Here is a 25,345-nt window from a genome sequence, read left to right as displayed (position 1 = left end):
AGCAGCTTCCCGTGCGGGGAAGAGCGTGGCTTTGGAGTCCAACTCCCGGCTCTGCCTCTCCCCAAACGCAGGGTGTCTGAGCCTGTTTCCTCATTTGCAAAATGGTGCTAAAAACCCTGCCGCTGGGGCATTGTGGAGACTGCAGACGAGATGGGGGGACAGCGTGGCTCGTGCGGTGGGGGCTCAGCAGCACTATCTGCCTGCATGATCCCCCCAGCACCTGCTGCCCTCACACCCAGCCCGGCCCACGAGCCCCTACAAGAGTTAGGAATCCCACCAGTCCTGTCCTGCCCCTGGGTCCAGCCTGACAAGCCAACTCCTGCTTTCTTTGCAGCTCTCCGCCATGATCTTTGCCATGTGCCTGTTCCGCGGCATCCAGTAGGGGGTGTGGCCTGAAGACTGAGCGCTCGCCCGCCCACCACTGCCCAGCACCCCCACCCCTCCCCCCACCCCTGCCCTCTCGGCTCCAGGGGAAGAGGCGAGGGTCCCCTGGGTGGCCAGGAGAAGGGGCGGGAGGAAAACAGCTATTTTTTTAACAAAACAAAATGAAGACAAAAACAGGGACAGAGGTAGCCCTTGTCTGGACTCTGGGATGGGTTCCCTGGGCCTGAACCCAAGATGCAGTCAGCACTGGAGACCAAAGGAACACCAGTCCCAGGAGCCCTCCTCGGGAACCGGGGCCCTGTCTCCTCACAGCTTCAGGACCTGGTGCCAAGAAAATGAGGATTTAGGCAATGAAGAGTCAAAAGCAAATCTCAGAGAGAGAAGTCGCAAAGCCCAGGGGGCCGCCAAGGAGACTCAGTCACCATGTCCTTGAAGACTCGTAACCTGCTGCGTGATCCCCGGTCCTCTGGGATAGAGTTGACCACACGAGTGGGCTGCAGACACTGGATCCAAGAATGGCCCAGCTGGCAGGGCCCTTGCTTCCCCCATCTGTTGGACCAAATGATCTCGAAGACTCAGAGAGGGGTATGACTTGTCCACAGTCACACAGCACACACATGACAGTCACAAAAGCCTGGGTCATCTCCGGGCAGCCTGTCACTTCATCCAGGGCTCTGTGGGTCCCAGCAGATCTGCTGGCCACACCCATCCCTGGCCCCAGTATCCTGGTTTCCTGGGAAGACAGGAGGGCAGGCCAGGTGTCACCTGCTCCTGGCTCTAAAGCTGAGGAAATTCTGGACTTTGTTCTCCTCTGGCCTCCCTACTTCTCCCTAAGCCCCCACCAACACACACGTGTGCACATACCACGTTTTCTTTTCCAAACTGTACACCTCTCCCCACCACCCCGTTCCCTTCCCTGTTCTCCCCCAACTCTATGGCTCCCAGAGCTAGAAGGAACTCCCAACTCATCCAGCTTTCTCCACCATGACCTCCCCAGAACCGAAGCTCAGAGGTCCTCCACAAGATCCCTGCCAAGAATTCTCTATCCTCTGCTTACTCACCTCCAGGGACGGGAAACTCACTACCTCCCAAGGCAGCCCTCTGCATTTGAACAGCTCTGACTCTGGCCTCAGCTCAACACATGGAAGAGCTTTCTGTCTTTCTGTGGTTTCGTCCGTGGCATCCCACTTGAGCTCTCCTTCCCATTCAGTGTCTTGCCGTGAGCCCTTTGGTCTCCAGGCTCAAGAGCCCCCTGGCATCTTAGTTGTTTCTGCTGTGACATGGTTTCCTGTCCCTTCACCAGCCACGACACATTTCTGGGTGTTCCCTCCAGGCCCAGCAGGGGGAGGTCTTCCCACCGGCTCATTAACACACTCAGCAACCAGACATCAGCTCCATGTACACAGGCCACAAATTCTAGATCATTGTTGAGCAGCTGTCACCGGCTTTGCTGAGGAGCCCGAGGGGTGGCCTGGGCTTGGTGGGAGAGGACAGTGTGATCCTAATTGGTGATGTCTGCTGCAGGCCTGGGGATAGAAGGAACAGCACCGTGCCTCATCTCTCTCTCCACTGTCCCACTGCAGGGTGCTGGGGGACTGGCAGTTTCCCCTTGTGCCTTCTAGACACCTGGGGGGGGGGGGTGGTCAAAGCTGCAGCCTGGAGCTCGTGCTCCCCTGCCTCCGCCACCTGCCCCCTTCAGAGTCAACCAGAAGCTCTGTGCCTGCTGCAAAGCTTCAGTTTGACGCCCACCCACCTCCCCCTGGGCCTATCCTGGCCTCCAAGCTGGGTCTTCTCCAATTGTCCCTGGACCGGCATGCCCTGACGACTCCATAGGTAATAACCTTGAGTTCCCTAAAGGCCGGACATCCAGTGGAGCCAGGAGGAGCTGCCTCTGGTGCCCAGCCCAGCCTGAGAAGGGCCCATCTCTAGACCCAAATCACAAACATTGCTCCAGCTTCCTAGGAAAGGCAAATCTGAGTCTGATTTAAAAAAAAAAGCCCAGGCTAAGTGGGATTCAGGGTCAAAATGGGCAGCCTGAGGCTCCAGCCCAGGGGCATCCCAGCCTTCTGGGCCGCATCTAGTCCCCCACTGCCCAGGTGAGTCTGGGGCTTGCAACATAAGAGCACACAGCGTCTGGCTCTACGCACTCTCCTCTGGCCTCTTCTCCCACCCCCTCCTGTTAAGAGCGAAGAGGAGAGACTTGGTGGAAGCAGGAACATCTGGCTGAAAAGGGGTCAAGGGTGCATCCAAGACTCATCTTCAAGGGTTTTCTTCAAGTTATCAAAGAACAATGAATCAGCCCGACTCCCTTGCCATCTGATTGCATCCTCAGGCCAGGAAGGGAAAGCAAGCGGTCTCTGCTCCCTATACCAGCCCAGGCTGGTAGCTGTTTGCCAGGCTGCCTTAGGCCATTCCTAGAGGGCGATAAAAAAAGAAACAGGCTCTCATAGCAGCTGTTTGGCTGCTTTGGGGTGCAGCAGGACCTCCTCCTTCACTTCTCCCACCCAGGATTCAACTGAGTCTTCCTCTGACCCCACTAGCAGGGAAAAAGAGGGGCAAGACCTTAAGATGTTGGTTAAACGCGTCACCCTGTACTGAAAGCCCATTTCCTATTCCAAAGCTGCTTCCTCTTGGAGAAGGGGGATACATCTCACAGGCCGCAAGTGGGGGCTATTCCCTCTCCTGGGGCTCCATTAATATCCAGTCTGTTGCTTGGGCCCCCCTCCCCAACTTTCTGCCTCTCTCTCCTGCCCTCACCTGAGGGGCCCAGATAGGATCCCCCAAACCAGCTGTGGCCTCAGCGCCCCCATATCCCACTGAGCCCACCCCTCCCTTCTCTGTGGGTCATACATTGAAAGTCTATTTTGAAAATTGTGAATGTTCCTTACCGTAGATAGAGCTAATTTATCATGTTTATCTCCTGTGAGCCCCCCACTTTTATATTATATACAAGAGGAGTTTTTTGTAATATAAAACAGGACACCCACACTGAAGGTTTTGCACTGGCTTTTGTGACTGTTTCTTACAAAAAGAAAAAGGACAAAGAATAAATAGTGACCGCAAAGAAAGATGGTCTTGACTTGGGGTGGGCGAAGGCTGGGGCTGACAAGAGCTCAGAAGGAGGGTGCTGGGTTCCAGTCGCAGGGGTGGATGAGGAGAGAGGTTGTCCCCAAACCTGCAGAGTGGAGAGCTGGGACCGTACATGGCAGTCCTCACTGGATTTGAGGGTCCCTTTGTCCCTCTCCCCTTTTCAACCATGAATCCTTGCTTCATGTCCCCCAAGCCATGAGCTGTCTGTCCTCTGGGCCTTAACTGATCCACTCTCCTGAGAGCCTGCCCCTCCGAAGGCCTCACTCGTGTTTCATTAAGCAGTGTGGCATTCTACAAGCACATCTTTCCACCAGAACCTGGACACAGTTGAGAAAACAGCAGCCTGGCAGGTTCAGCCCAGAACATTCCCAAATACAGGGCCTGACTCCAAAGCCCATGCTTTCCCCCGCCCCCGCCTGCCCCCTCGGGTGGAATCTACCCACTGTGCATGTCCAGTGGCTTTGGGGAGGACAAACCGTCCCTCACCTATTAGAGAACTAGCCAGACCTTACAGGCCATGGCTCAGAGGGGGTGTTATGTTCCAGGGGTGGGGGTTCTGCCCACTGGCAGTCAACACCTCCCCTAAGGAAAGCACTGGGTGCCTGGCCTGCCCAGGGCTCAGCAACAGGGGCCTGGGATTCTGGGGACACACACAAACAAACTTAAGTGGTAAGAGATGGACACCAGTAAAGAGCAGAGCCCTTTCTTAGAGCCCAGGCTCCCACTGCAGCTCAGCCAGTTTCCTGCGGCACAGCCTGGGCCCAGTGTCTGCATGACAGGGGTGATACCACCACCCAGCCGGGCACAGGCCACATCACTGGGTGTGTGGCTGCAGAAGCATGTGAGCAGGACAAGTTCCCTGGTCAGGACCCCAGGTAGAGGCCACCCTGGGCAGCAGCCAGAGCTAGATTGAACCTGAGGGCCATCTTGCTCAACTCCCTGTTGTTCCGACAAAGGAAGCAGCTTTGGGCACCCAGGGCTGCCTCTTTCCACCCCTCACCCCAGAACATGGGGTTGCCTTTGCTGAGGTGGGCACCCGAGTGGTAGAAGCATGGGCTATGGGGCCACGCTGGCTGCGGCCTGCAGGGAGTAGGCAGGGGGTCTGCTGTCAGTCAAGGACTCTTGGTGGGCTGCTGGGTCCCGTCTCAGGCCTCCCCACAGGGCCGCCAGTAAGGAGGGGGCAGGCGAGAGGAGCCAGCCTGCTGAGACACTTCTATTGATTTCCCCTGCTGGGCCACGGGCCACCAAGTCCTACTCAAGACGGAGATCCAGAGGACAGCCCCCTGGGGAGGGGACCCTGGGTGGGGGTGCAGGGCTGAGCCAGGTGGTCGTGAGGCCCTAGAGGGGATTCCAAGGAACAAGGAAACACCAAGGCCTCTTGCTTTTCTTCCTCCATCTCCAAGCCCTGTCACTTACAGGAGCGTCAGGCTGGAGTGACTTGTGTGTCCCTTTGCCCAGAAGGGCCTGTGGATGTATCTGATGGCAGCCTCTGGACCAGGCTGGTGGGAGGGAGGGGGCTCCCTTTGGGGGCCTGGGGCAGAGGCAGCCCTAGAGGCAAAGCAGCCTAGAACTGAGGCCTCAGGAGAGCTTGGGGTGGGCCAGGCCTGGGGGGCCCAGGTTGGGTGGCCCAACCTCAGACAGGCTGGAAGGGATGTGCCAAGTCAAAGAGGGCCCACCCCTGCCTCCTCAGCCTGCAGCGGGGCCATGGGAAGGGGTGTGTGTGTGTGTGTGTTTATGGTGGGAGGGCCCAGATTGAAGGGTAGGGCTGCAGGGTCAAGTTCTCAGGCTTTCCAGGTGTGGACAAAAGCCCTTCTCTCAAAACAAAGGAGGGCTTCCTGGCAGAGGGGCTCGACCCCTGACTTTGCCCAATACCCCCACGACTCAAGACTTTCAATGCCCACTGAGGGGATCTGAAGACCAAGAGACCCAAGAAAAGGAGGTGTCACTGTGTGAGCAGAGAACTGGGGAGCAAACACCCCTGTGCCTCCACAAACCAGCATCTGGGACTGAAAGCCCAGGAAAGCACAGCATCCAGGAGCCTGAGGAGGAAAGGAAGGCCTGTGCCCCTGCCCACCAGGTGCTGGGCAGGGCAGGGTCCTTCCTGCCCTCGAGGAACCAAAGGGAAACAGAGGCCCCAGTGCCACCCTGCCCCAGGCATCGGCGGGGGCCAAGGCCCGGCGGCTGCTAGACTTTCTTGGGTCTTCGGCCAACTTGGTAATAGTAGTAAACGCTGATAGCGACGAAAAGGAGGCGGCTGGCCAGGAGCAGCAGGACCCCCAGGGACACGAGGCCTGTCTCAGCTAGCGAGGCAGTGACCACTGTGGGAGAAAGGCCAGGATGGAACAGAGGTCAGAGGTCAGAGGAGGGGATGTGCCCTCACCCCCTACCAAGACATGCCAAACAGAGCTGGAAGCCCCAGTGTGGCCACCTCAGTGAACAGCTCGGAGCCAGGTGGTCCTGCCAGCTAGAGGAGGGGGGCATTTTTGTTTTGATGTCCCCCATGTGGCACATACCACAACAGACTGTGTGGTCTAAATGTGCCAAGTATGTGAGCGAGCAATGGGTGGTGGGAAGCTGCGGTGCACATGTGTACGGGAGGGTGTGATGCTGTGGATGTGCATGTGTGTGCTCAGGAAAAGACAGGTACGTGAGCAGAGAGGTGTGCAGACATGAAGGTGCACAGGTAAGTACAGGTAAGCACAGCCACACCTGCCCCTCCCCTGGGCCCTCCCTATCCCCTGGAATAGATCATCATCACTTCTAGAAATCCAAATGGCTGGAGCTGGCAGGCTGGGGGCAAAACAGCCCTGCTGGCACCCCCTTACCGCCATCAGCCCCCCTCACTGCACCACAGGACTCACCCAGGAACTGGACCCCAAAGTAGCAGGCTTCCGTGAGCAGCGTCCACCGAATGATGACTTTCTCGGCCGTGTACAGAGCGTTCCACATGATCAGGGAGACGCCTAGGGTGGGGGACAAAGAGCAGGCTGTGGGGAGGGGCTGCCTGGACCCACCCACCCCTGGGGGCAGGGAGAGGGGACCTGTTCCATCTTCCTTTGGCCCCTAGTCACCTCCTCAAATCAAAACCTATCAGTCCCCACCCTGCCCCCTCCAGGTTCAACTCTGCTGCTTCAGCCAATAAAGTCCTCCTGGCTCCCATTATTTCCAAATCACTACGGGACAAGGGGCAAGTCACCTCCCCTCACTGGGACTCAGTCTCTTCCTCTGTGGAATGGGCATGTTGGGCTCCAGACTTCCTGCCCATATCCAGTTTGGTCATTGTACAATCTTGTTGATGGAGGCTATGAGTTAATAGGTTACCTGATCCTATAATCGTATTTTGTTTGCACATGGACTCCTGGACACAGTAAACCCAAGATCACTGAGGAACCACTTAAAAAAATAAAACCCTGGGGGGAGGGAGGCAACCATATATTTAGTGGAATAACCACCAACTTGGCCTCTACCAGGCCAGCTTATTCAGAGTCCCATGGTCTGCTGGCTCTGAACACTAGATATGTTCTCATTTTATTTCAATAAACCTAGACCCATAAATTTAGCTCTCCCACTGTGTAGGTGATGTGCTTGAAGCTGCCCTAACCCCCACCACCTGCTACCCCAATCCCTACCACCCCCTGCCCCAGACATAGTTGATCTGGCTCTTGAAGGTTGAGTAGAAGTGCAATTGATACAAGACTTGGGGAATGGTGTGTGCAAAGGCATGGGGGCCTTTTGAAACTGGGGACAAAGTATCATCAGTTGTGGTTGGAGTCCACGACCCACTGAGGGACATGGGGGGATAGGCTTGGGAAGGTAAGCTGGATCCACCAAGAATCCTGAATATCAGGTGGAGGAGCTGTGACTTTATTCTGCAAGCAACAGGGAGCCATAGAATGTTTTAGAGAAGGGAAAGGAGATGACCTGTGTGCTGAGTTCTAAAAGCTATAATCAGCTTGCTAACAGGCACTATGGGCAACTCATATTAGATAGGAAATAGAAGTGGTTCAAAGGAGAGGCCTGGGAGGGCCTGAACCCAGGCAGTAGCTCTGAGAATAAAGATGGAGTAGATAGGAAGGGTTTTGCAGACGGTATGTGGATTCTGCCTCATCTAGGCTGTGAGGCCAGGGAGGGCTGGGCCTGAACCTCATTCATCTCTGTACCCCTATGCCCAGAACGGTGCACAGCATACAGCAAGCACTCAGTAAGTGCTAGTCCCAGATGATGGGCAAAGACACAGCCCAGTCCACTGTATGCATTCTGCTAACAGCCACGAGATGGCAGTGCAGGCCCAGGAGAAACAAATAGCTAAGGGTGCTTGGGATCTGGGGCTGCAGCCTCTAGCCAGGGAAAGGAAGGGGAGCCCCCTGCACAGACAGAGGTGCCTCGGTGCCCCCTCGGCCCTGGTTGCATCCAACCAGCTGTCCACCCCCTCCCCCCGAGTCCACCCAGCCACACTCACTGAGGAGAGCACCGCCATAGAGGCGGATGGGGGTCTTGTTGGTCACCTCTGCTCCATCAAAGATCGCATCGTAGAGCTGGTCAGGGAAGGTGAGGGCCTGCGGACAGCAGGAGAGGGCTCAGGGGTCCGGCTCTTGGGGATGCTTGGCGGGGCGCACTGTCAAAACATCCCCTGGACCTCCTCCTTCCCCCAGGGGCAAGGCCGGCATCCTTGGGGCAGTCCAGCACTGGCAGCCCCTCCATGCCAGGACAGAAGGCTCTGGGGCTCCCCGGAGCAAGGAGTCGGGAAAAGACCAGGGAATCTAGGACACTCCAGGGCAGGGCGCGGGAGGGGATCGGTGCCAGGAGCAGGGCCCAGGGTTGGGGCCTCAGTGTGGTAAGAGGCAGCCAAGTCTCAGGGCAGGGCAGGGGGAGCCAGACCCAGGGCCAGGTGGCAGGGGCTCACCATGACGGCCATGCCGGAGAACAGCACAGCAGACACGAACTGCCAAACCCTGGAGGGGAGAGTGGGTGTGGAGAGGAAGGTCACAGCCAAGCCCCCACTGCCACCCCCAGACCCCAGGGAACCTGCCCCTCTCCAACCAAGAATGTTAGGTGATACAACAGGACGGAATCAAAAAGCAAGATGATCCAGGGGCAAGACAGAATGAGGTGAGAGGTTTTCTGCAGCTCCCCACTCCACAACCCCCAGGGTCCCCCCCATCCCACAAAGCATAGTTAAATGCTCACCTGAGGCCCAAAGGCTCCCGAACAGTAAATTTGGTTTCATTGCCCAGGACCTGGCTGATCTGTAGACACAGAGGGGTCAGAGGCCACGTCCAGTCCACCCTTCCTCTCAGAGCTCCCTGGCATGCCCAGGGATCTACCTGGGCACCTCTGTTTGACCAAGGACCATCCAGGCTGGGGCCCACACTGCACCTGCCCCAGCACCTGCCTCCCCCTGACCCTGGGGTGTAAAGGAAGCTGAAAACATGGGGGACAAAAATGCAGGCTCAGCAGTCTGCCAGACGTGAGCTTGAACCTGACTCTGCCCCTTCTGGCCTCAAATGAGTCATTTAAGCTATCTGAGCCTCAGTTTCCTCATCTATACGGTGGGTAATAATTGTATCTACTTGTCCAGAGTCAGCGAGGTTAAATAATGCTTGTGAAATACTTGATGCAATACCTGGCACATGTTATCAAAGACTCAATTAATTCTAATTAATTCTTTTGTTTTCATTACTATTATTCCCCTGACATCGTCATTAAATTTCTAGAAAAATAAGCTAGAATCCGGGCATCTTTAGTTGCATGGGGCCTCAGCTACCTTTCTCCCCACAATGGCAGGCCGGCCCGCGGCCCCTGCCCGGAGGCCCACCTTGGAGCGGTGCACCTCGCCGTCATCATCCTCCCCGCCCACGCCCAGTATCTTCCGCGTCTTCAGACGGCTCACGAGGTCCGTCTGGCTGTGCTTCTTCATGAGAGGTGGGGGCTGCTTGGCCGCCATCGTGTCCGTGAGCCCGGCCTCTGCAGAGGAGTGAGGGGAGACACCGGCCTCAGGCCGCTGGTTGTGCCGGCTGCCAGGGCACAGACTCTCCCAGACCTCAGGGGATGGGTCCCACAGGAGGGCGCAGACCCCACCCCAGGGCCTGCTGAGCCCCCACCCCTAACGACCATCAGCCGGAACCCTGCCCAGGAATCTGAGGACCCAGCTCTGCAACCGCCCAGTTGAGTGACGCTGGGCAGGCCACGCCCCTTTCTGCCTCAGCTTCCTCAGCTGTAGAATGGGTGGGGCAAATGCTCCTAAGGTCAACATCCAGCTGGCTAAGTGGACACCGCACACGCCCAGGCTGGAGGGAGCCTTTCCGATGGCCCAGGAGAAGTGTACAAGCTTAGGAAAAGGTGGGACGGCCAGGGAGGGGATATTGGGGGGAAGAACGAAGGGCAGGGGTCGTGGGTGCAAACAAACTTAGGAGAGGGAAGGACCTGTCCAAGCCTGGGGCGGGGACTCTAGTTCTGGGTCCAGGCCCACCACTGAAATTTTAGCAAGACAATCGCTGCAACCAGCAAGGCCCCCTTCTGCCCCACATCTCCCCAACAAACTCCTTCAAACCTGCTTGGACTGAGGAAATTGGCGGGGGGTGGCTGCAGGACCCAGCTGGGCCAGAGGAAACATGCCAAGGGTGCTGGTGGGGTTCTGGGGAGGCAGACCAGGCCCCTGCTGAGCCGCACCCCTCCCTGCCATCAGGGTCCCCCACTAATCCCTCTACCCCCCCACCCCATGCTTGTCCAGGATCCTCCGCAAAGTCCCCCAATCCACAGGCAGCCCCCAGGCCCACCTCGGCCAGGACTTGAGCACCTACTGTTTGCTGGGCACTGCACCAGGTATCAGACAGAGATGAACCGCTGGTCAGTCCTCACCCTCACGCAGAACAAAATCTAAACGGAGGAGATGGAGCTTCAGCGGAGAAGGACCACGAGGTCCTTTAATCCCAGCACCCTGAGGGATGGTGCTACATCACCCCTTTTACAGATGGGGAAACCAAGCCCAACGAGGTCGGACAGATCGGATTGAGTAACAGCATTCTCCCAGTACCCCATTTCCACTCACAACCACCCTCTGGTGAGGCAGGGAAACGATCCGCATTTGGAGAGAGGGCCCCAGAGACTGAGCAGGAGGTTCCTGGCCCTCCCTGCCGAGGCCTCTGACCCAGCTCCATCCAGGGTGCCCGCCTCACCGCTGTGTGGCCCGGGCAGGTCCCCTCTTCCCCAAGCCTGGTTGGGGCTGCCAGAGGCGGGGTGCAGAGATGTCCCCGGGACATCCCCAGTTCCCGAACCCCCCAGGGTCTTAAAACAAAATGAAGCACCCAACAAGTAAACATTAGAGCTGAAAATAAAGCTAACAGAGCTGGGGTATTTGAAAATCGTGGCCTTAGACTTTGGATAAACTGGGGAAGTCGTACAGCAGCTCACGGTTGAAAATAACAGCAAAAGTCTATGTCGGAGGCCTTCAGGAAGGTTGAGGTCCAGGCCAAATGGCTGCCCTAAGCCCCTGGCCTTATTTCACCTATAAAATGGGGGTAGCTGTACCCTGGCCCCAACACGTGCCCACAGGTACTGGGAGAACCGCTGGGGGCACTGAGGAAAGCAGAGTCCTGACACCCAGGGAAGTGGCACGAGGTCAACATGCCATGTCCCTGCCCTGGGAAGCCGGGCTTTCACAGCACTGCTCTGTGTGGGCCCGGGAGCAAAGGCCACCACCTTCTCTTGGGTGCAAAGAGAAGCTATAATTAGCCAAGCGTCCCTCCCGCTGCCAGGCAGACCTGCCCGAGGCCACCCACAAAAGCCAGCGTTAGCCACTGCTGAGAAAGTCGAGGGCTCCCCCTCCTCACCTGCCACCAGCAAGGGAAGCACCGGGCCCTGCCTGGCCCTCACCCTTCCTCTACCAGCCTCCCCTTTGGCCTTTGATTTTTATTTTTCACTTGCATGTAACAAAACTGATTTTTTTTTGTTGCACGGTGCTATGAATTTAAACACATGTATAGACTCACATCATCACCACCTCCCAATCAGGATATTGAGCAGTTCATCACCCCCAAGAACTCCCTCATGCTGCACCAGGCCCACCCCCCACCTCCCACCCCCCAGAGAAACCTGTTGACCACTGATCTGGTCACAGGTACCATAGTGTTTTCAATTATGTCATATAAACAAAATATAGAGCCTTTTGAGACTGGCTTCTTTCATGCAGCATGACCCCTTTAAGATTCATCCAAGCTGTTGTATGCATCAATAATCTATTCCTTTTGATTGCTGAGTAGTTTTCCAAGGCCTAGATGTACCAGTTTGCTTATTCACTCACCCATGGAAGGATATTTGGGGTGTTTCCCATTTTTGACGATTATGAACAGAGCTGCTATAAACATCTGTTTACATGTTTTTTTGTGCATGACCAGAAGTTTTCACTTCTTGAAGGCAAAACCCAGGAGTGGAATTGCTGGGCTGTACAGGAAATGTGTGTTTAACTCTAAGAGAAAGTGCCAGTTTTCCAGAGTGGCTGTACTATGTTGCATCCCCCTGCCCGCCCCCAGCCACACATAAGCATTCCAGTTCCTCCATGTCATCGCCAACACTTGGTATGGTTGCTCTTTTTATTCTACCCATTCTAATAGGTCCCCTGGCTTTTTAAGCCCTTCCACACCCAGGCTGGCCATGCTATCTGGTTCGGTCCTGCTTCACCCCCTGCTGGTCATGTGACCTTGGCCAAATTGTCTCACTGCTCTGAGCCTCAGTTTCCCCATCTGTGAAATGGAGCTGTAAGCACCACCTTCTAGGAATCTTGGGACAAGATAAAAAGACAACCTTGATCAGAGCACCCAGCACAGCACTTGCACATTTAAATGAAGAGCATTTTGTGAGGAGCTGCTGTGAGCCAGGTGCCCAGTGGTCAGGGCCCTGCCTTTAAGGGGCTCACAGCTCCGGTCGGGAGGAGGAGGCTGATCTGTTAACCACCGAGTCCAGCAAGTTACTCTTCCTCTTTGAGCCCTGGAGAAATGGGAATAACAGCCCTTACTTTTCCCCTGGGGCTGGTCTAAGGAAAAACAGAACAATAGTCAGTCACCTCTGTATCAAGTACCAGCTAACTGCTAAAGCCGGAAGGCTCAATGGTTCAGAGCTTAACTGCTAACCTCAGACTCTCTGGGTTCCCAGATCTCCCACTTCTAAGCTGTATCTACGGGCAAATCACTTAGTCTCTCTGGGCCTCTGTCTCCTTTACTGTAGTTGGGAAAATAAGAGGTCCCATCTCAGGAATGTTGTGAGCATGAAAGATGCCCTCTTTATGAGGGCATGGGGTGGTGCCTGGCCGTGGAGTGTGCCCAATGAAGATGAGCAATTACTAGTTGCAGAGCCCCACCTACCCAACTCATATGCAGCAGTGGCTCTGGGATAGAGGTGGGGGCTGCAGCAATCAGGAGAGGGGCCAAACTAGAATTTTCTATCTTGTCTGCCCCCTTGGGCAAAGCCCCCAGAACTGTCCCACCACACAGGGCTGGAACTCGAGCCATAGCCCCCAGGCCTGAGTTGTATCAGGGACCCCAGCTCAGAGGGTGGGAGGCTCCCAAGCACTGGCAATGCTGACACCACCACCGCCACCACCAAGCGGTGCTCCCCTCCGCACCACAGGCTTGAGCCCATTCCTCTGGCCAACAGCAGCTGCCCTTGCAAAGCAGAGGCTGTGGGGCATGGAGAGTGCCAGTTGTGCCAGAAGCATGGGGGAGGCAGGCTGGAGGGTCAGGGTGCTGGGGGTGGGTCGTGAAGTGGGACTGCAGTGTCCTGAGCTCCATGTGGCATCCAGCGTCATTCATGGGAAGGACAAGTGTTATCTGCAAGCACAGCCACCAAGTACCAGGGGCTGGTGGGACCCACTGTGGCCCCCAGGCAGAGCCCAGCCCCAACAGTGAACTCATCCCCCACAAAGGGCCCCTATGGCCTCCCTAGGATCTTGAACCTTCACTCCAGGGAAGAGAAGTCCCCGCCCCGAGCACAGCTATCTGCTCCAAGCACCAAGTCCCGTCTCTTCTTCACTCCTAGGACGGGAAAACTGCTGGAGGCTGGCAAGCAGGCAGCTCCACTACTCATAGATACCCCGCTACCCTCTCGACATGCCCCACTCCCAAGGCAAACCACATGTGCCCGGAGCCACACCGGGTGCTTCCTTGAGGCCTGGCACCATTTTAAGCTGACAGTACCCACACGCCTGCACAGCAAGGACACAGAATGCCTCCCCCAGCCCAGCCCCTGCTCCCTGGCCTGGCTCTGGCTTTGGGGCCGCCAGATCTGTGTTCCACTCCTAGTTTTGCCCTCTTGGCAGCCGCACGGCCTTGGGCAGCTCACCCCCGAAATGGGGTAATGAGAAACCCGCCCTGTGGTCCTGCTGGTGGATAGAGGGGTGCGTGGAGGTGCCTGTGGGCAAAGCACCCTGCCCAGGGAGGGGCCGGGCTGCTCCTTCCACCCCCCCTTCTTCATTCAGCTGTGCACAATGGAAAAAGCCTGTGTGCCCGGGCTGTCACGCTTCCTTTCCTGACCTAGCTGCCTTCTGAAGGGCCCCCAGGGCTTCCCCCGGGTGCCAGGCTGCCAGAGGCTGGTGGGGCGTGGGGCGGAAGGAACTGCCAAGCAAGGAGTAGGGAGAACATGGCTTGCAGCCCCCCCAGCCCTGAGTTCATGACCCCCGATATTCCATTCCTGGCCAAACCCCCTGACCACACATCCCACAACTCCCCAACTGAGCCAGCAAATCACCGTCCTTTCAACAGCTATTCCCCCTTCTGAACCTTTGCCCACACCATTCCCCTGGCGGGAAGGCCCTCCCTGCCACTCCACTGTCCCCATCCTAGCCCTCCAGTTCTTCAAGGCCATCCTCTGCACCCCGGCACAACCCCCTCTTCCTCCTCTGGAATCTGATGAGGGGTCTCAGCGCCGCTGGCCCCGTCCAGCCTTATCCTCCCCGAGGCTGCGGCCGTGCTGTTGGCAAGCCTGCGACCGTGCTCGTCCTGAACTTCCCCGGGGCCCAGGCCTTGGGCACGCCGGCCACACGGGCGGACCACATGCCAGTCGGGCTAAGGGAACCAGGCTCCCCACCCCTCCTAGCACACTCCGAGTCAGGCACCCTTGGACCCGGCAGGCCCGAGGGGAGGCTCTGCTCCCTCACACACTTTACAGGGCAGCCAAGGAGGCCCAGAGGAGGGCAGGGTCTGTCCCGGGTCCCAGGCAAGCTGGTGGCCCTGGAGTGCAGGGAAAGGGCTTTGCAGGAGGGCAGAGCTGGCCTCCAACACTGCCCCTATTAGGTGGGTAGCCTTGGGCAGCAATTTCCCCTCCTGGCCCTGGGTACAATGGGAACCCTACAACAGTGCTTGATTTAGGGGGTTCTGAAAGACTCCAGGAGAGTGGGTGCAAGCACTCTAGGCAGGGTGCCTGCTTACGGGGGGAGGGGGCAGGAAGTGGGGGAGGGGTTAAAAAACTGGATGAGAACTCGGGGCGCCAACATCACCCTGCCGGCTCAGAAAGCTCCAGCCATCACTAGAAAGCACCACAGTCAGGAATTTCAGTTTTGTCTATTCTATGTCTTTGTCTATGTTCCTGGCACATAATAGGAGCTCAACAAATATTTGTCGCCCAAACCAGTGAGTTATGGGTGGGGTGGGAGGTTTGAGAAGCCCTTCTGCTGCCAAGGTATGACTCCCCACAGACCCTTCCCAGCTCCCCATCTATAGTGGCTTCTAAGGAAGATGCCAGGGAAGAGCTCCCAATAGTCCCCAGGGGCAGGGAGGCCAAGGAGGGGTCAGGATTGGACAGAGGCCAAGCAAAGTTCCATGCAGTGAGGAGGAAGAGTCCTGGTCAAGAGAAAGAAGCATCGGGGGTAGGGAGTGTGTGACATTGTGGGTTGCAGAGGATACAAACTTAATGACTGGGTGAGCTTGGGCTCAAATCCCAACTTTCTCTTAATTGCTGTGTGACCTCAGCAAAGTTACTTAACCTCTCTCTGAACCTCCAACTCCTCATCTGTTAATCCAGACTACTGTGATGAGAAATAATGAGAAAATGCAGCTGAGGAGCCTGGCACCTGGATGTGCTCCATAAAGGACAGCAATTAATAATATTCACGGGACGGGGACTGGGACATCTTCCCATGAAGAGACTGGAGGACCCTCCCCCACCCATGTCACCTTCCCAAGAAGCTTGGTTTCCATAGAAATGGATGGACCAGAGCTGTCCCTCACATGGAGACTACTGCACCCATGGGGGCTGGCTTGGGAACCTAGCCGACAGGGAGAGGGGGCAGGAGGGAAGGGGCCTTGGGGCCCAGAACACCCACCAACTGCTGAGCCTCCCAGTGATTCAGGGGAGAGTCACAGCCGCTGAGCATCGCAGCCAAGGAACAGCTTCCTTTTCAAGCAAGACTATGCTGGAGGGGTGGGTGCCTGTCCCTGCCCATCTGGTGATGACAGCGCCCCCAAGGGCACCTGCCCCAGGGCTGGGGGGTGGCATGGAAGGGGAGCCAAGCACATCCTGGCCAGAAACCTCCTCTAATCCCCACCACAACCCTATGAGAATGGCCGTGTTATCACCCCCCCCTCCCAAGTTAATTGTACTTTAACTGGACATCCTGAAAGGAGCTGGGGGGGGGGGTGGGAAGGAGGAGGAGGTGTCTGTGAACTTGACCCCCCTCAAAGCCATTTACCCCATTGCATCTCTCCAACTAGATTTACACTTTAAAGGCTGCCAGCATCTAAACCCCTCCCTGGAGTCCAGCCTCCCTTGGAGCTAAACCTGGAAAGGGCTGCAAGATTCATTGTTCTGTTATCACACTGGTGCAAAATAGCTGGAAATGGGGTCTGGGACAGGGCAGCCCAAGGAGGGGGGCAGTAAGCAACAAGCCTTGGGGCTCTGGCCAGAGAGAAGAGGAAGCAGGGAGAGAACCTGCAGGTGGGCCCCAGAGTGGGGGTGATGTGGGGGAGAGAGGGTCTGGAGCCTGCGTCAGCTTCCCTGGGGTCCCTATCTGGGACAGCCTGGGTCCTTGGACAAAGGGAACTCCACATCTCCAGGGCTGTAAGGGGCTTGGGGTTAAAGGGGTCTGTGTTCAAGTATCAGCTCAGCTCAAAGCCTCAGTGGTAAATGGGGGTGATAAGGTCGAGGAGGCTGTCAGGAGGGTCAGAGCTAAACCAGAAAGTCCCAGGTGCAAAGCAGGTTTGGCCAGGGGGTTCTCAGGGCCCTGGGGCTGAGGGAGGAAGCAGAGGTGAGGCTGCTGAGCGGCTGGGCCTTTGGCTTGCTCCAGCGGGCTTGCCTTCAGCTGGTGCATCCCTCGTCCCTGGAGAGCGAAATGCTTCCATCCGCCAAGCCCGCCTTAGTCAGACTTGTCTCTCCAGGAGACGCAAGCCAATTGAGGCGGGGCTGCGTCACCCATCTCTCATCATCCAAGCATCACCGCTGGGCTCGTCCTCCATACTGCTGAGGACGACAAAGGGGCCAACTGGTGGGGGCGGGCAGGGTGCATGAGGCAAATCCCGGCAATGCTGCGCCAAGCCCACCCCGTGACAAAGTCAGGTTCCCCGCCCCTGGGATAGGACCTCCAGGAACACAAACCATGGGGGGTTGGGCCCTGGGAGCTGGCCCCAAAAGGGGGACCTTGTGTGCCCTGAGTCACTGGGCTGGGGGACAAGACAGCTGAGGTCAGCCAGATTCTGCCATCACTGCTCAACTGAGGCCCCTCTTTGTGACTCCGTGTCCCCTTTGGAAAAAACAGGAGTCTGGTCACTTGGGCCCCTTCCAGCTCTGAAATCTGTGACTGGGCTTCCAAATCCTGCCTCTTGCTCCCCACACAGGGCCCTCACTCCAGCTGCCCACCCCTGAGGCCCCCCCACAGCTCTCTTTGCCTCAGTGAGTACACACGCTGCTCTTTCTACTGCTCTACCAAATTCTCTTGAATGCACTCAATTACCAGAAAGGCAGAGGAAAGCCCAAACTCACACCAAACAAACAAACAAATCTGAGACTTCTCAGACAAAAGATAAACACTCCCTGCTGAGAGGAGAGGGTGAGGGCAGGAAAGGGGCATAAAGGGGAGACATCCCCGGGGGGTCCCTGCCTGGGGTCTGAAGCTGTTGCAGTGCACACAGCGGGGGCTCCAGCCTCTGAACTCTGTCCCATCACCATTCAGAAGGAAGGTCACGGAGAGGGTCTTCCCCAGCCCAGTGTCACACACAGAGGGCGGGGCACATGAGAATCCCTGTCCCTTTCCACCCAGGAGTGACCATGTCAGGGCCCTTGAGGACAGCTGGCTTCCGGATCCAGGGCTTGTGCAAGAGACAACCCCCAACTCCCGCCCCCTCAGGAACTTGGAGCAGGGAGGAGGGGAAGGGAAGGGAATTTCCTTGAAGGGATGCTCCCCAACTTTGAGCCAACTTTTTCAGATTCAAGTGGTGAACTGTCCTCGGAGGGGGCAGGCGGAAGCACCCTGTACTTTTCCCAGGATGAGATGCGCCAGAACCACAGTCCAAGACCGATCATCTCCCCCAGGGTTTGGGACTCTGGCTTGGTGGTTAAAGGAGTAGGTCCTGACTCAAAAGTCCTGTGCTTGCATCCTGACTCTACCACTTCCTAGCTGCATGGCCTTAAATCAGTGACTCCGCCTCTCTGTGCCTCAGTTTCCTAGGCTGTTAAATGGATGTCATAATGACACCTACCTCACAAATGAGAAGATGCACAAGAAGCACCTAGAACACTACCTGTTTTGTACCAACCTCTCAATAAGAAATGTTGCTGCTGTTATACTCAGAATTGGTGACTTGGTTTTTTTTACCTCAGTTTCCCCTATGACCAAACCAGCTCCAGAAACAGGCTACATGTTGGTACAGAAAGCGTGCTTAGAAGGGGCTGGCTGTAGGAAAGAAGCAGGAAGAGAGAGAACAAGGGTCATTTTGGGTCAAGAGGAAGACGCTGTTCTCGAGTGCACTCCTGCCAGGCGGGCAGGGCAAGCCTGGAGAGGGGGCTAGGAATGGGTCCCAGGAGACACGTTCCCTTGGGGGCACTACCCCGGGGTGGTGCACCTCCATGTCCCTGGCACTTAGCCAGGCCTGGCCCCGGGAGGGAAGAAGCCAGTGCTGATTGATTGAGATGCAGGGTACGGGAAAAGTGCCCTGAACACCAGGCACCTCACCCTGCTCCCACTCCTTGGCTGTGTCCTGGGGTGACTAATATACCATTTCTGAGCATTGCTTCCCTCACCTGTAAAATGAGGGGACTTCATCCCTTCCCACCTATCTCTTCCCCACCCCCTTGCTCCACCCCAGCTGCACTGGCCTCCTGGCTGTTACTCAAACCTGCCAGACACACTCCAGCCTCAGGGCCTTTGCACCAGCTATTCCCTTTGCAGGATCTTTCCTTCCTGCAGCTGGCCTGCACAGCTCACTCTCACCTCCCTCAAGTCTCAGCTCAGAAGTCACCTCTTCAGGGAGGGCTCCCTGACCACACTCTGCAAAATGGAGACCCCCACATCCAGCCGCAACACCTCACCCCACCCAGTACACTGTTTAAATTGCTTGTTTATTTTACTAGTCTGCCTCCCCTGCTTTAAATGTCCACTCCATGAGGGCAAGAATTCTTACTGCATTCACAGCTGTCTTCCCAGTGCCTGGAACCATGCGTGGCACTTTGCTCAGAAGTCCTTTTTGGCACAGTGCTCACATTTTGTTCAGTGAAAGTAAAGAACAGTCCAGGAGTGCGTAAGTTATCAGGGGTTGCTATTAATTCCACACCCACCTCACCCCCTCACTCCCCCCACCCCTGGCAGGGGCAGGCCCTTCCTCTAGCAGAGGGGTGGCACTGCTGAATGTGGGGTTGGGGAAGCATAGGGGGCAAGGGGCCTGGAGGCAGGGCCATGCAGCCACCTGGCCAGAGAGGTGGAACCAGCAGGTGGTGACAGCAGGTGGTGACAGCCAGGCATGGGTGAAGGGGCTTTAAAGGATGAAGGATGAGGAAGTTGAGGACATGTGGGCAGGGGAGAAGAAAGGCTGGCTGTCTCTCAGGATGTTGTGGACGGAGGGGAACGCAGGGACCAGGCAGTCCATTTTACAGATGGAATAATAGAGGGCTGCAGAATACCCAATATCTTGTTTCCTAACAATCCAGCAAGGAAAACCTTTTCCTCCTCCCACTGGGCTGAGTCTGTCAGAACTGAGTGTGCAGCTGTGGTTAAGGAGACAGTGCCCCTCCTCCTGGCTCTTCAAGAAAACGACCTCTGGGGTCTGCCGGCTGCAGGAAGAGGGCCATGGTCCGTCTCCCCTGGCTGCCAGGGGTGGCCCAGGAGCGACCACGGTTGGGGTGGGCAGCCCTGCAGCCACGGGGCCTTCTCTCCTCAGGCAGGTCCCACGAAGAAAACTTTGTCTGAAGAAAATGAACCAGGAAGTGGCGGGGGTGACGAGGGGGGTCGGACCGGGGGACGACGCAGCCTTGGCTGCCAGCGCAGGGCTTTGGAGCGGCCTGGGGTTTTCCGCCTCCGCCCTGCTCCTGCCCCGCCCCCACCGCTCCCGCAGAGAAACCCCCTCTCCCAGGGCGGAGAGGAGGCGGCTGCAGCCTGGGACTGGGTTAGTGGGGAGCCAGCGGACCAAGCGCGCAGGCGGCGGTGGAGCCGGGGACTCGAACTGTTCCTCCAGACCCTGATCGCTCCCGGGGCGGGTGGGGGCATTCTGACCAAGGCAGGGGGGGCCCAGCCTTCCCAGTGCCGGGCCAGTAGCCCCACGCTGCCCTCTTCCTGCTACACGCGCGGCTTGCGGGGCGCGGGGTGGGGGGAGTCTCTCTCTCTCTCGCCACCTGTGCCCCGTCTCCAACTGGGGTTAGTCGCAGCCACCGTTTCTGGCGGCTCTTCCGCAGCCTGGGGGCGGGAGGGGTCTCATCCTGCCTTGCCCCTCCCCCTCCAATCTGTTCCTTATCTCCCGGCTCCAGACACTCACCCACTTTCGGAGACCAGGGGCCTGAGGGCTGGGATCCCCAGGCGGGGAGCTCCAGGTTGTGGCCCTCCCCACCCCCAGCACCCAGCACCCCGCCCCCGCCGCCTGGAACCAGGAGGTCAGGCCAGACTTGTGGGCAGCGGGAACTCGGCCACCTCCGTTCGCCTGCCTGCGGGGGTGAGGCGGGGGCGCGCAAGTTTATACCGCGCACTCCTTAGACCCGGGAACAATGGCGGGGGGCAGCGGGGAGAGACGGAGGGGGGAAGGGACAGGAAACCGAGACGGAGGGACAGAGTCGGACCCCAGAGAGAAAGAAACTGCTTTTCGCTCTGTGTCTCTTTTGCTCAGAGCTGGGAGCGCAAGCCCGAGAGGGGGAGGCCGAGGGCAAAACAGACAATGCAAGAGAGACGACACAGTGGAGGAACAGACGGGGGGAAAGGGAAACCGAGTCATGGGGAAGGGCAACCAAGGGGAGTACAAAGGACAGAAACAGAAGGGTCTGCGGGACAGCGCCTTGGCAAGCCGGAGAGATCATCTCCGGTCCCGGCGGAACCTGCCGGTGCCGAGAGATCCTGGGGCGCCCGGCCGCACGCACGGGGTCCTAACTGCCCCCCAAGCAGTCCCTGCGGCCCCAGGAACCGCGCTGGGCCGCGCTGCGCAGGCACCGGCCGGCGTGCGGCAGGAGGGGAAAGTGCGGGGCTCCAACGCCGCGGCGGCGAACAGAACTTACGTTCCTAGTACATGCCGGCGCCGGCGCTGCGCGGAGCTGGCGGGCAGAAGGACGGTCCGGCCCTCGGGCTCCTCACATCGCGCCGCCCGCGCCGGGCAGGGCAGGGCAGAGCAGGGCAGAGCAGGGCAGAGCAGGGCTCGAGTGCGCGCGGCACCCTACGCGGCCGGGGTTTACCCGAGTCTGGCCGCCCGCGCTGGTCCCTCCTCTCGGTTCCGCGCAGAAGCCAATGGCGCGCCGTCCCCTCCCACGCGCCGGGCTGCCTCGCCCCCGAGGGTGGCCGCGGGAGCGGGCGGGAGGTGGGGGTTGGAGGGGAGTGGTGGATACTGCGCTCCCGGGCTCCCCAGCCGGGGCTTTCTTGGAGAATGCCTGCCGGGGGCGCCCTCACGCCCCAGAAGAAGGTGCTTACGAATCAAAACAGGGCAGCGAGAACCTGCGCGCTCCGCGCTGCCTAGAAAGAGTTTCTCGGCAAGTTCTGAAGACTGCGCCCCTTCCTTGGAGTATCAACACCTCCAGCACCCCCAGACCACACTGTCTTAAAAATATCACTGCGGTAATCCCCAGGGCTAGGCCGGGCTGTAAAATGGGACTGCTTTGGTTGGTAGTGATACCCAAGTGTGTAGTAACTCAGTTACAACAGAGGCCGCGCGCCTGTTTGGTGTCTGGCACCGGGTGCTCAGCGAGTTAACGCGTATTAACCTAGTTCTCACAACCGCTGTCTGAGGTCGGTCTGATTTCGCCCTATTTAACCGATGGTGGTCGTTAACTGTATTTCATTTAGCATCGGGCTTCCATCCTAAGCCCCCACTTCCTGGAACACCCTATTTGGTGGGACTTTGCCACGTAACGTGATCCCCTCCACCCCTTCTTCTCCATCCTCCACACTAAATTATAAATAACCTCGGGAATGTTGCTGTAAATTGCACTGTCCAGGGACTAAGATTTTATCAGGGCTCCAGGATGCCTGGCAGGGAACCACAGTTGTCACACCTTTTATCTCTGCACATCTGGGGTGTAAGGATAGTGGGAAGAGAAGGAGGGTGGAGGGTCCTGGAGGCTGGGAGCCTGCCAGGCTGTCCCTAATGTTGAACCAGGCTCCTTCAAATAACACGCACCCCCTCCCTACAATTCTGGGTTAATTTCAAACCCACATGGTCAGTAAGTACTCTCCCCGGACCCTAACTCCCATCAATCTGCACCCTCCTTGGAAAACTGCCTTCTTGTCTGATGCTCAAAATGGGAATGGGTGTGTGTGTGTGTGTGTGTGTGTGAAGGCTTGGCATGCTCTATTTCACAAGATAAGTAAATAGGGCAGAGAGAGATGAGTGCTCCATGTATCTAGCTAGGTGAGCATTTTGGTCTGAGCTCTTTCTCCACCAGTTCACTAAGGACTCATGGCACAAGCTCTGGATGCAAACTGCCTGGGTTCAAATCCAGAATCTGCCTTTAGTGGCTTTGGACAAATTGTTTAACCTCTCAGTATCAAGTTTCTTCCTCTACAAAATGGTTCAGTAGTGCGAACCGCCTAGGGTTGTTGTGGAGATTTAGTGAATAGCAGCAGCTAACACTAATTGACTGTGGCCAGGCACTGAGAGCAACAGAGCCAGCCAGACTCTTCAGACAGAGCTGGGACTGGGCAGGAGAAGCTGAGACTTTTCCACGGATGTAAAAACCCATAGCACAGTTCCTGGCATATAGTAAGTGCTCGGTGACTAAACTCTGATGCGCACATACCACTGTGGCCTACAGTGCCAGTATTGCTGCACCCAGCCCAGCACCTGACAAGTAACAGTATTGTATGAATTAATGAGTGGAAGTACGTGACTCCAGATCAGGATTGTTCCTAGATGTGCTGAGTGGAAATAAAGACCCAGGATCTTCCCTGATTCTGGCTCTGTAGTTGTCTTCACAACAACTCTGAGCCTCAGCTTGCTGCCTAAACAGAGCTGGGTCACACTGGAATATTGAATTCATATGTCACTCTCTCTTCTGCCTTCCCAGCATGCAGGGCTCTGGATTGCTGAACGGAGGGCACCAGCCTGACTTGGAGACACTAAGCATGCTCACCTTGGTGTGACCCCAAGGACCAGAAGAAGAACTAGAAGTGACTGGAAGTATTAGGTAGCCTGACCTTAGATCAATAGGAGGGACTTTGTAACAGTCCTTCCAAGATCTGTGACATAGAATGTGCTGCCTTAATGGTGGTGAGTACCTTCTCACTAGCAGCATGCAAGCAGAAGTAGGGGAAAAGTTGATGAGGGATGCTAGAGGAGGGATTCATGCAGTAGGTGGTGGTTGGTGTGGATAACCTTTGAGCTCTGGGTATCTTGATTCTGTGTTCTCTCAGTCTCCCAAGCCTTTCCGCTGGGCTGGGACTGCAGGCTGGGAAAAGGCTGCCCACCATCCTTCACAAAGGAGATAGTCTTGACTGTGCCCTTCTTGGGTGCCAGGCAAGATGCGGGGTGCTGGGGCCCCATGGGTGAACAGGACACAGTCTCTGTCCTTGGCTTACAGCCTCCAGGGAGACAGGTGTGTACTCAGTCAAGAGCAGCATGAGAAGCAGATCACCATCATAGGACAAGCCCAGAGAAAGTGCTCCGGGGCTGAAAGGGGAGACTATGCATTCCCCCTGCATCCATTTTCCCTGAAGCACCCATCAGAGGCTCTTGTTCTCTTCCTTCCTAAACACGTTTCTAAAGTGAAGTGCATCTAGTTGGGGAATAATCCTTAGACAGCCATTCTAAGCTATTCTTAACTTCTTGGAGATACCTCCCGTTTACGATGGGGATAATAATGATCTTGGCCTCACTGGGCTGTTGTGAGATTTAAGCGTGTGTAGTGTACCCCCGATGCCAGGCAGGAATAGGTGCTTGGCACATGAGCTGCCAAGAAGATGGACTGTTAACTGAGAGGGCAAGAGAATGGGGTTGGACCCGGATCACGCCCCTAACTGGCCACGTGACCTCGGCAGCACCGTCTGAAAAGTGGAAATATAAAAAGACGTGCCTCGCAGAGCTGGTAAGCCTCAAGGAAGTGTTTGCTGGGAAAGGTTTGCAAACTGAAAATGCTGATTCCTATTATTATCATTACTGTTATTCTCATCATCTCAACATTGTGAAATGTTTCCTCTCAAAGCCCCCAGGAGGGTGAGGGTGGGGATGGAGCCAGGAGCTGGGGAGCCTCCCACAGGAGCCTGGGAGCAGCTGGGGTTCCATCTGCCCGTCTCCCTCAGCAGGGGCAGTGGCACTGCCTCTGTACCCATGTGTGAGTGAGTGAGTGTGTATGAGTGTGCCTGGGCACCTGGGCATGCACCAGTGCAGGTGCTGGAAGGTGGGGTGGGGACAGGGACTGCCTGTGTCTGAGGTCTGAAATCATTTAGGGAGTCCATCTCCCTGGGGAAGACTGCAGGGGTACTGTAATTGCATTTCAAAGATGCTGGTGGTGAGACAAGTATGGCACCAGGGAAACAGGAGGAGAGAGGTTGGGTGAGGGGCCTCAAATCTTTGGGGCTAGAGGTCTCAGCAGTGACCCCCTCTCCAGGGATGGGGGTATGTAGAGGAAGAGGATGGAATCTGAGGCCCATTGTGGTTGAGTCCAGGGGGTTGAGAACTGACAGACTTGGGTTCAGATCCTGGCTATGGGACTATGAAGCAGTAATTTCCTTCTGAGCCTCAGTTTCCTCATCTGTAAAATGGGGTTAGCGCCTCCTAGGAGTTACTGGAAAGTTAGCAGAGAGGATGCATTTAAAGCCCTTAGGATGGAGCAGGCACATAGGAAGCCCTTGTTGCCAGTGGTGATATTGTTAGGCAGCCCAGAAGAAGAGGGGCGAGCCTCAGGGGAGGTGCTTGTGCTTTGCAAACTGTAAAAGGTAGCTCTGGGGTGAGAGTTGCCAAGCCAGGGTTAGCTGGCACTGCGACAGGAAAGGCCTCTGCCCCAGGTCAGAAGAGTGAGGCAGAGGAGCTGGGCTTTCACGATTCCTTCCAGTTCCACTTCCTGGTTTCCACTTACTTTCTCCGAAGCTTTCTTCCATGTGAACATGCCTGGTGAGAAGGACTTTGGGGCTCTCTTCCCCATCCTTGGTAGTCCCTGTTGAGCACAGCTTTGTGGACTGGGAGGAACGGCTGGGAGCATGACAGGCAGCCTCACCCCCACCCGGCTTCCTGGGCCTGCCCCCAGCCAAGGGAGACTGGCCAGGCCCCTTGCC

At 56.9% G+C, this 25,345-nt stretch overlaps 2 protein-coding genes across 6 annotated transcripts in view; one reads left to right on the top strand and one right to left on the bottom strand.

Annotated features, from left to right (window-relative positions):
• Positions 1-3,377, top strand: part of TSPAN18 (tetraspanin 18) — a 199,161-nt gene extending 195,784 nt beyond the window's left edge. For all 3 annotated transcript variants that reach the window (XM_037838694.1, XM_037838696.1, XM_037838697.1), the window contains one exon: positions 335-3,377. In XM_037838694.1, coding sequence (XP_037694622.1) covers positions 335-382 — 48 coding nt within the window. In that variant the 3' untranslated portion in view covers positions 383-3,377. The remainder of the gene's footprint in view (positions 1-334) is intronic.
• On the bottom strand, positions 3,374-21,211 carry TP53I11 (tumor protein p53 inducible protein 11). 3 transcript variants are annotated; one of them, XM_037838698.1, is made up of 8 exons: positions 21,145-21,211; positions 10,275-10,350; positions 9,290-9,438; positions 8,662-8,720; positions 8,378-8,426; positions 7,934-8,030; positions 6,336-6,437; positions 3,374-5,792 (listed from the first exon to the last, which is right to left on the bottom strand). In XM_037838698.1, the coding sequence occupies exons 3-8, from the start codon at positions 9,416-9,418 to the stop codon at positions 5,659-5,661; spliced, it is 570 nt and encodes a 189-aa protein (XP_037694626.1). In that variant the 5' UTR covers positions 9,419-9,438; positions 10,275-10,350; positions 21,145-21,211; the 3' UTR covers positions 3,374-5,658. The 3 variants fall into 3 exon arrangements, with proteins under 3 accessions (XP_037694626.1, XP_037694627.1, XP_037694628.1); XM_037838699.1 differs by lacking the exon at positions 21,145-21,211 and having other exon boundaries at positions 10,251-10,350; XM_037838700.1 differs by lacking the exons at positions 9,290-9,438; positions 10,275-10,350; positions 21,145-21,211 and having other exon boundaries at positions 8,011-8,030; positions 8,662-8,701.
• Between the last annotated feature and the right edge of the window lie 4,134 nt (positions 21,212-25,345).

The sequence above is a fragment of the Choloepus didactylus genome, chromosome 6, assembly GCF_015220235.1.
Source record: "Choloepus didactylus isolate mChoDid1 chromosome 6, mChoDid1.pri, whole genome shotgun sequence".
Lineage (NCBI taxonomy): Eukaryota > Metazoa > Chordata > Mammalia > Pilosa > Megalonychidae > Choloepus > Choloepus didactylus.
Note: the sequence above shows the minus strand (reverse complement) of the source record. Positions and strands in the feature narration are given on the sequence as shown.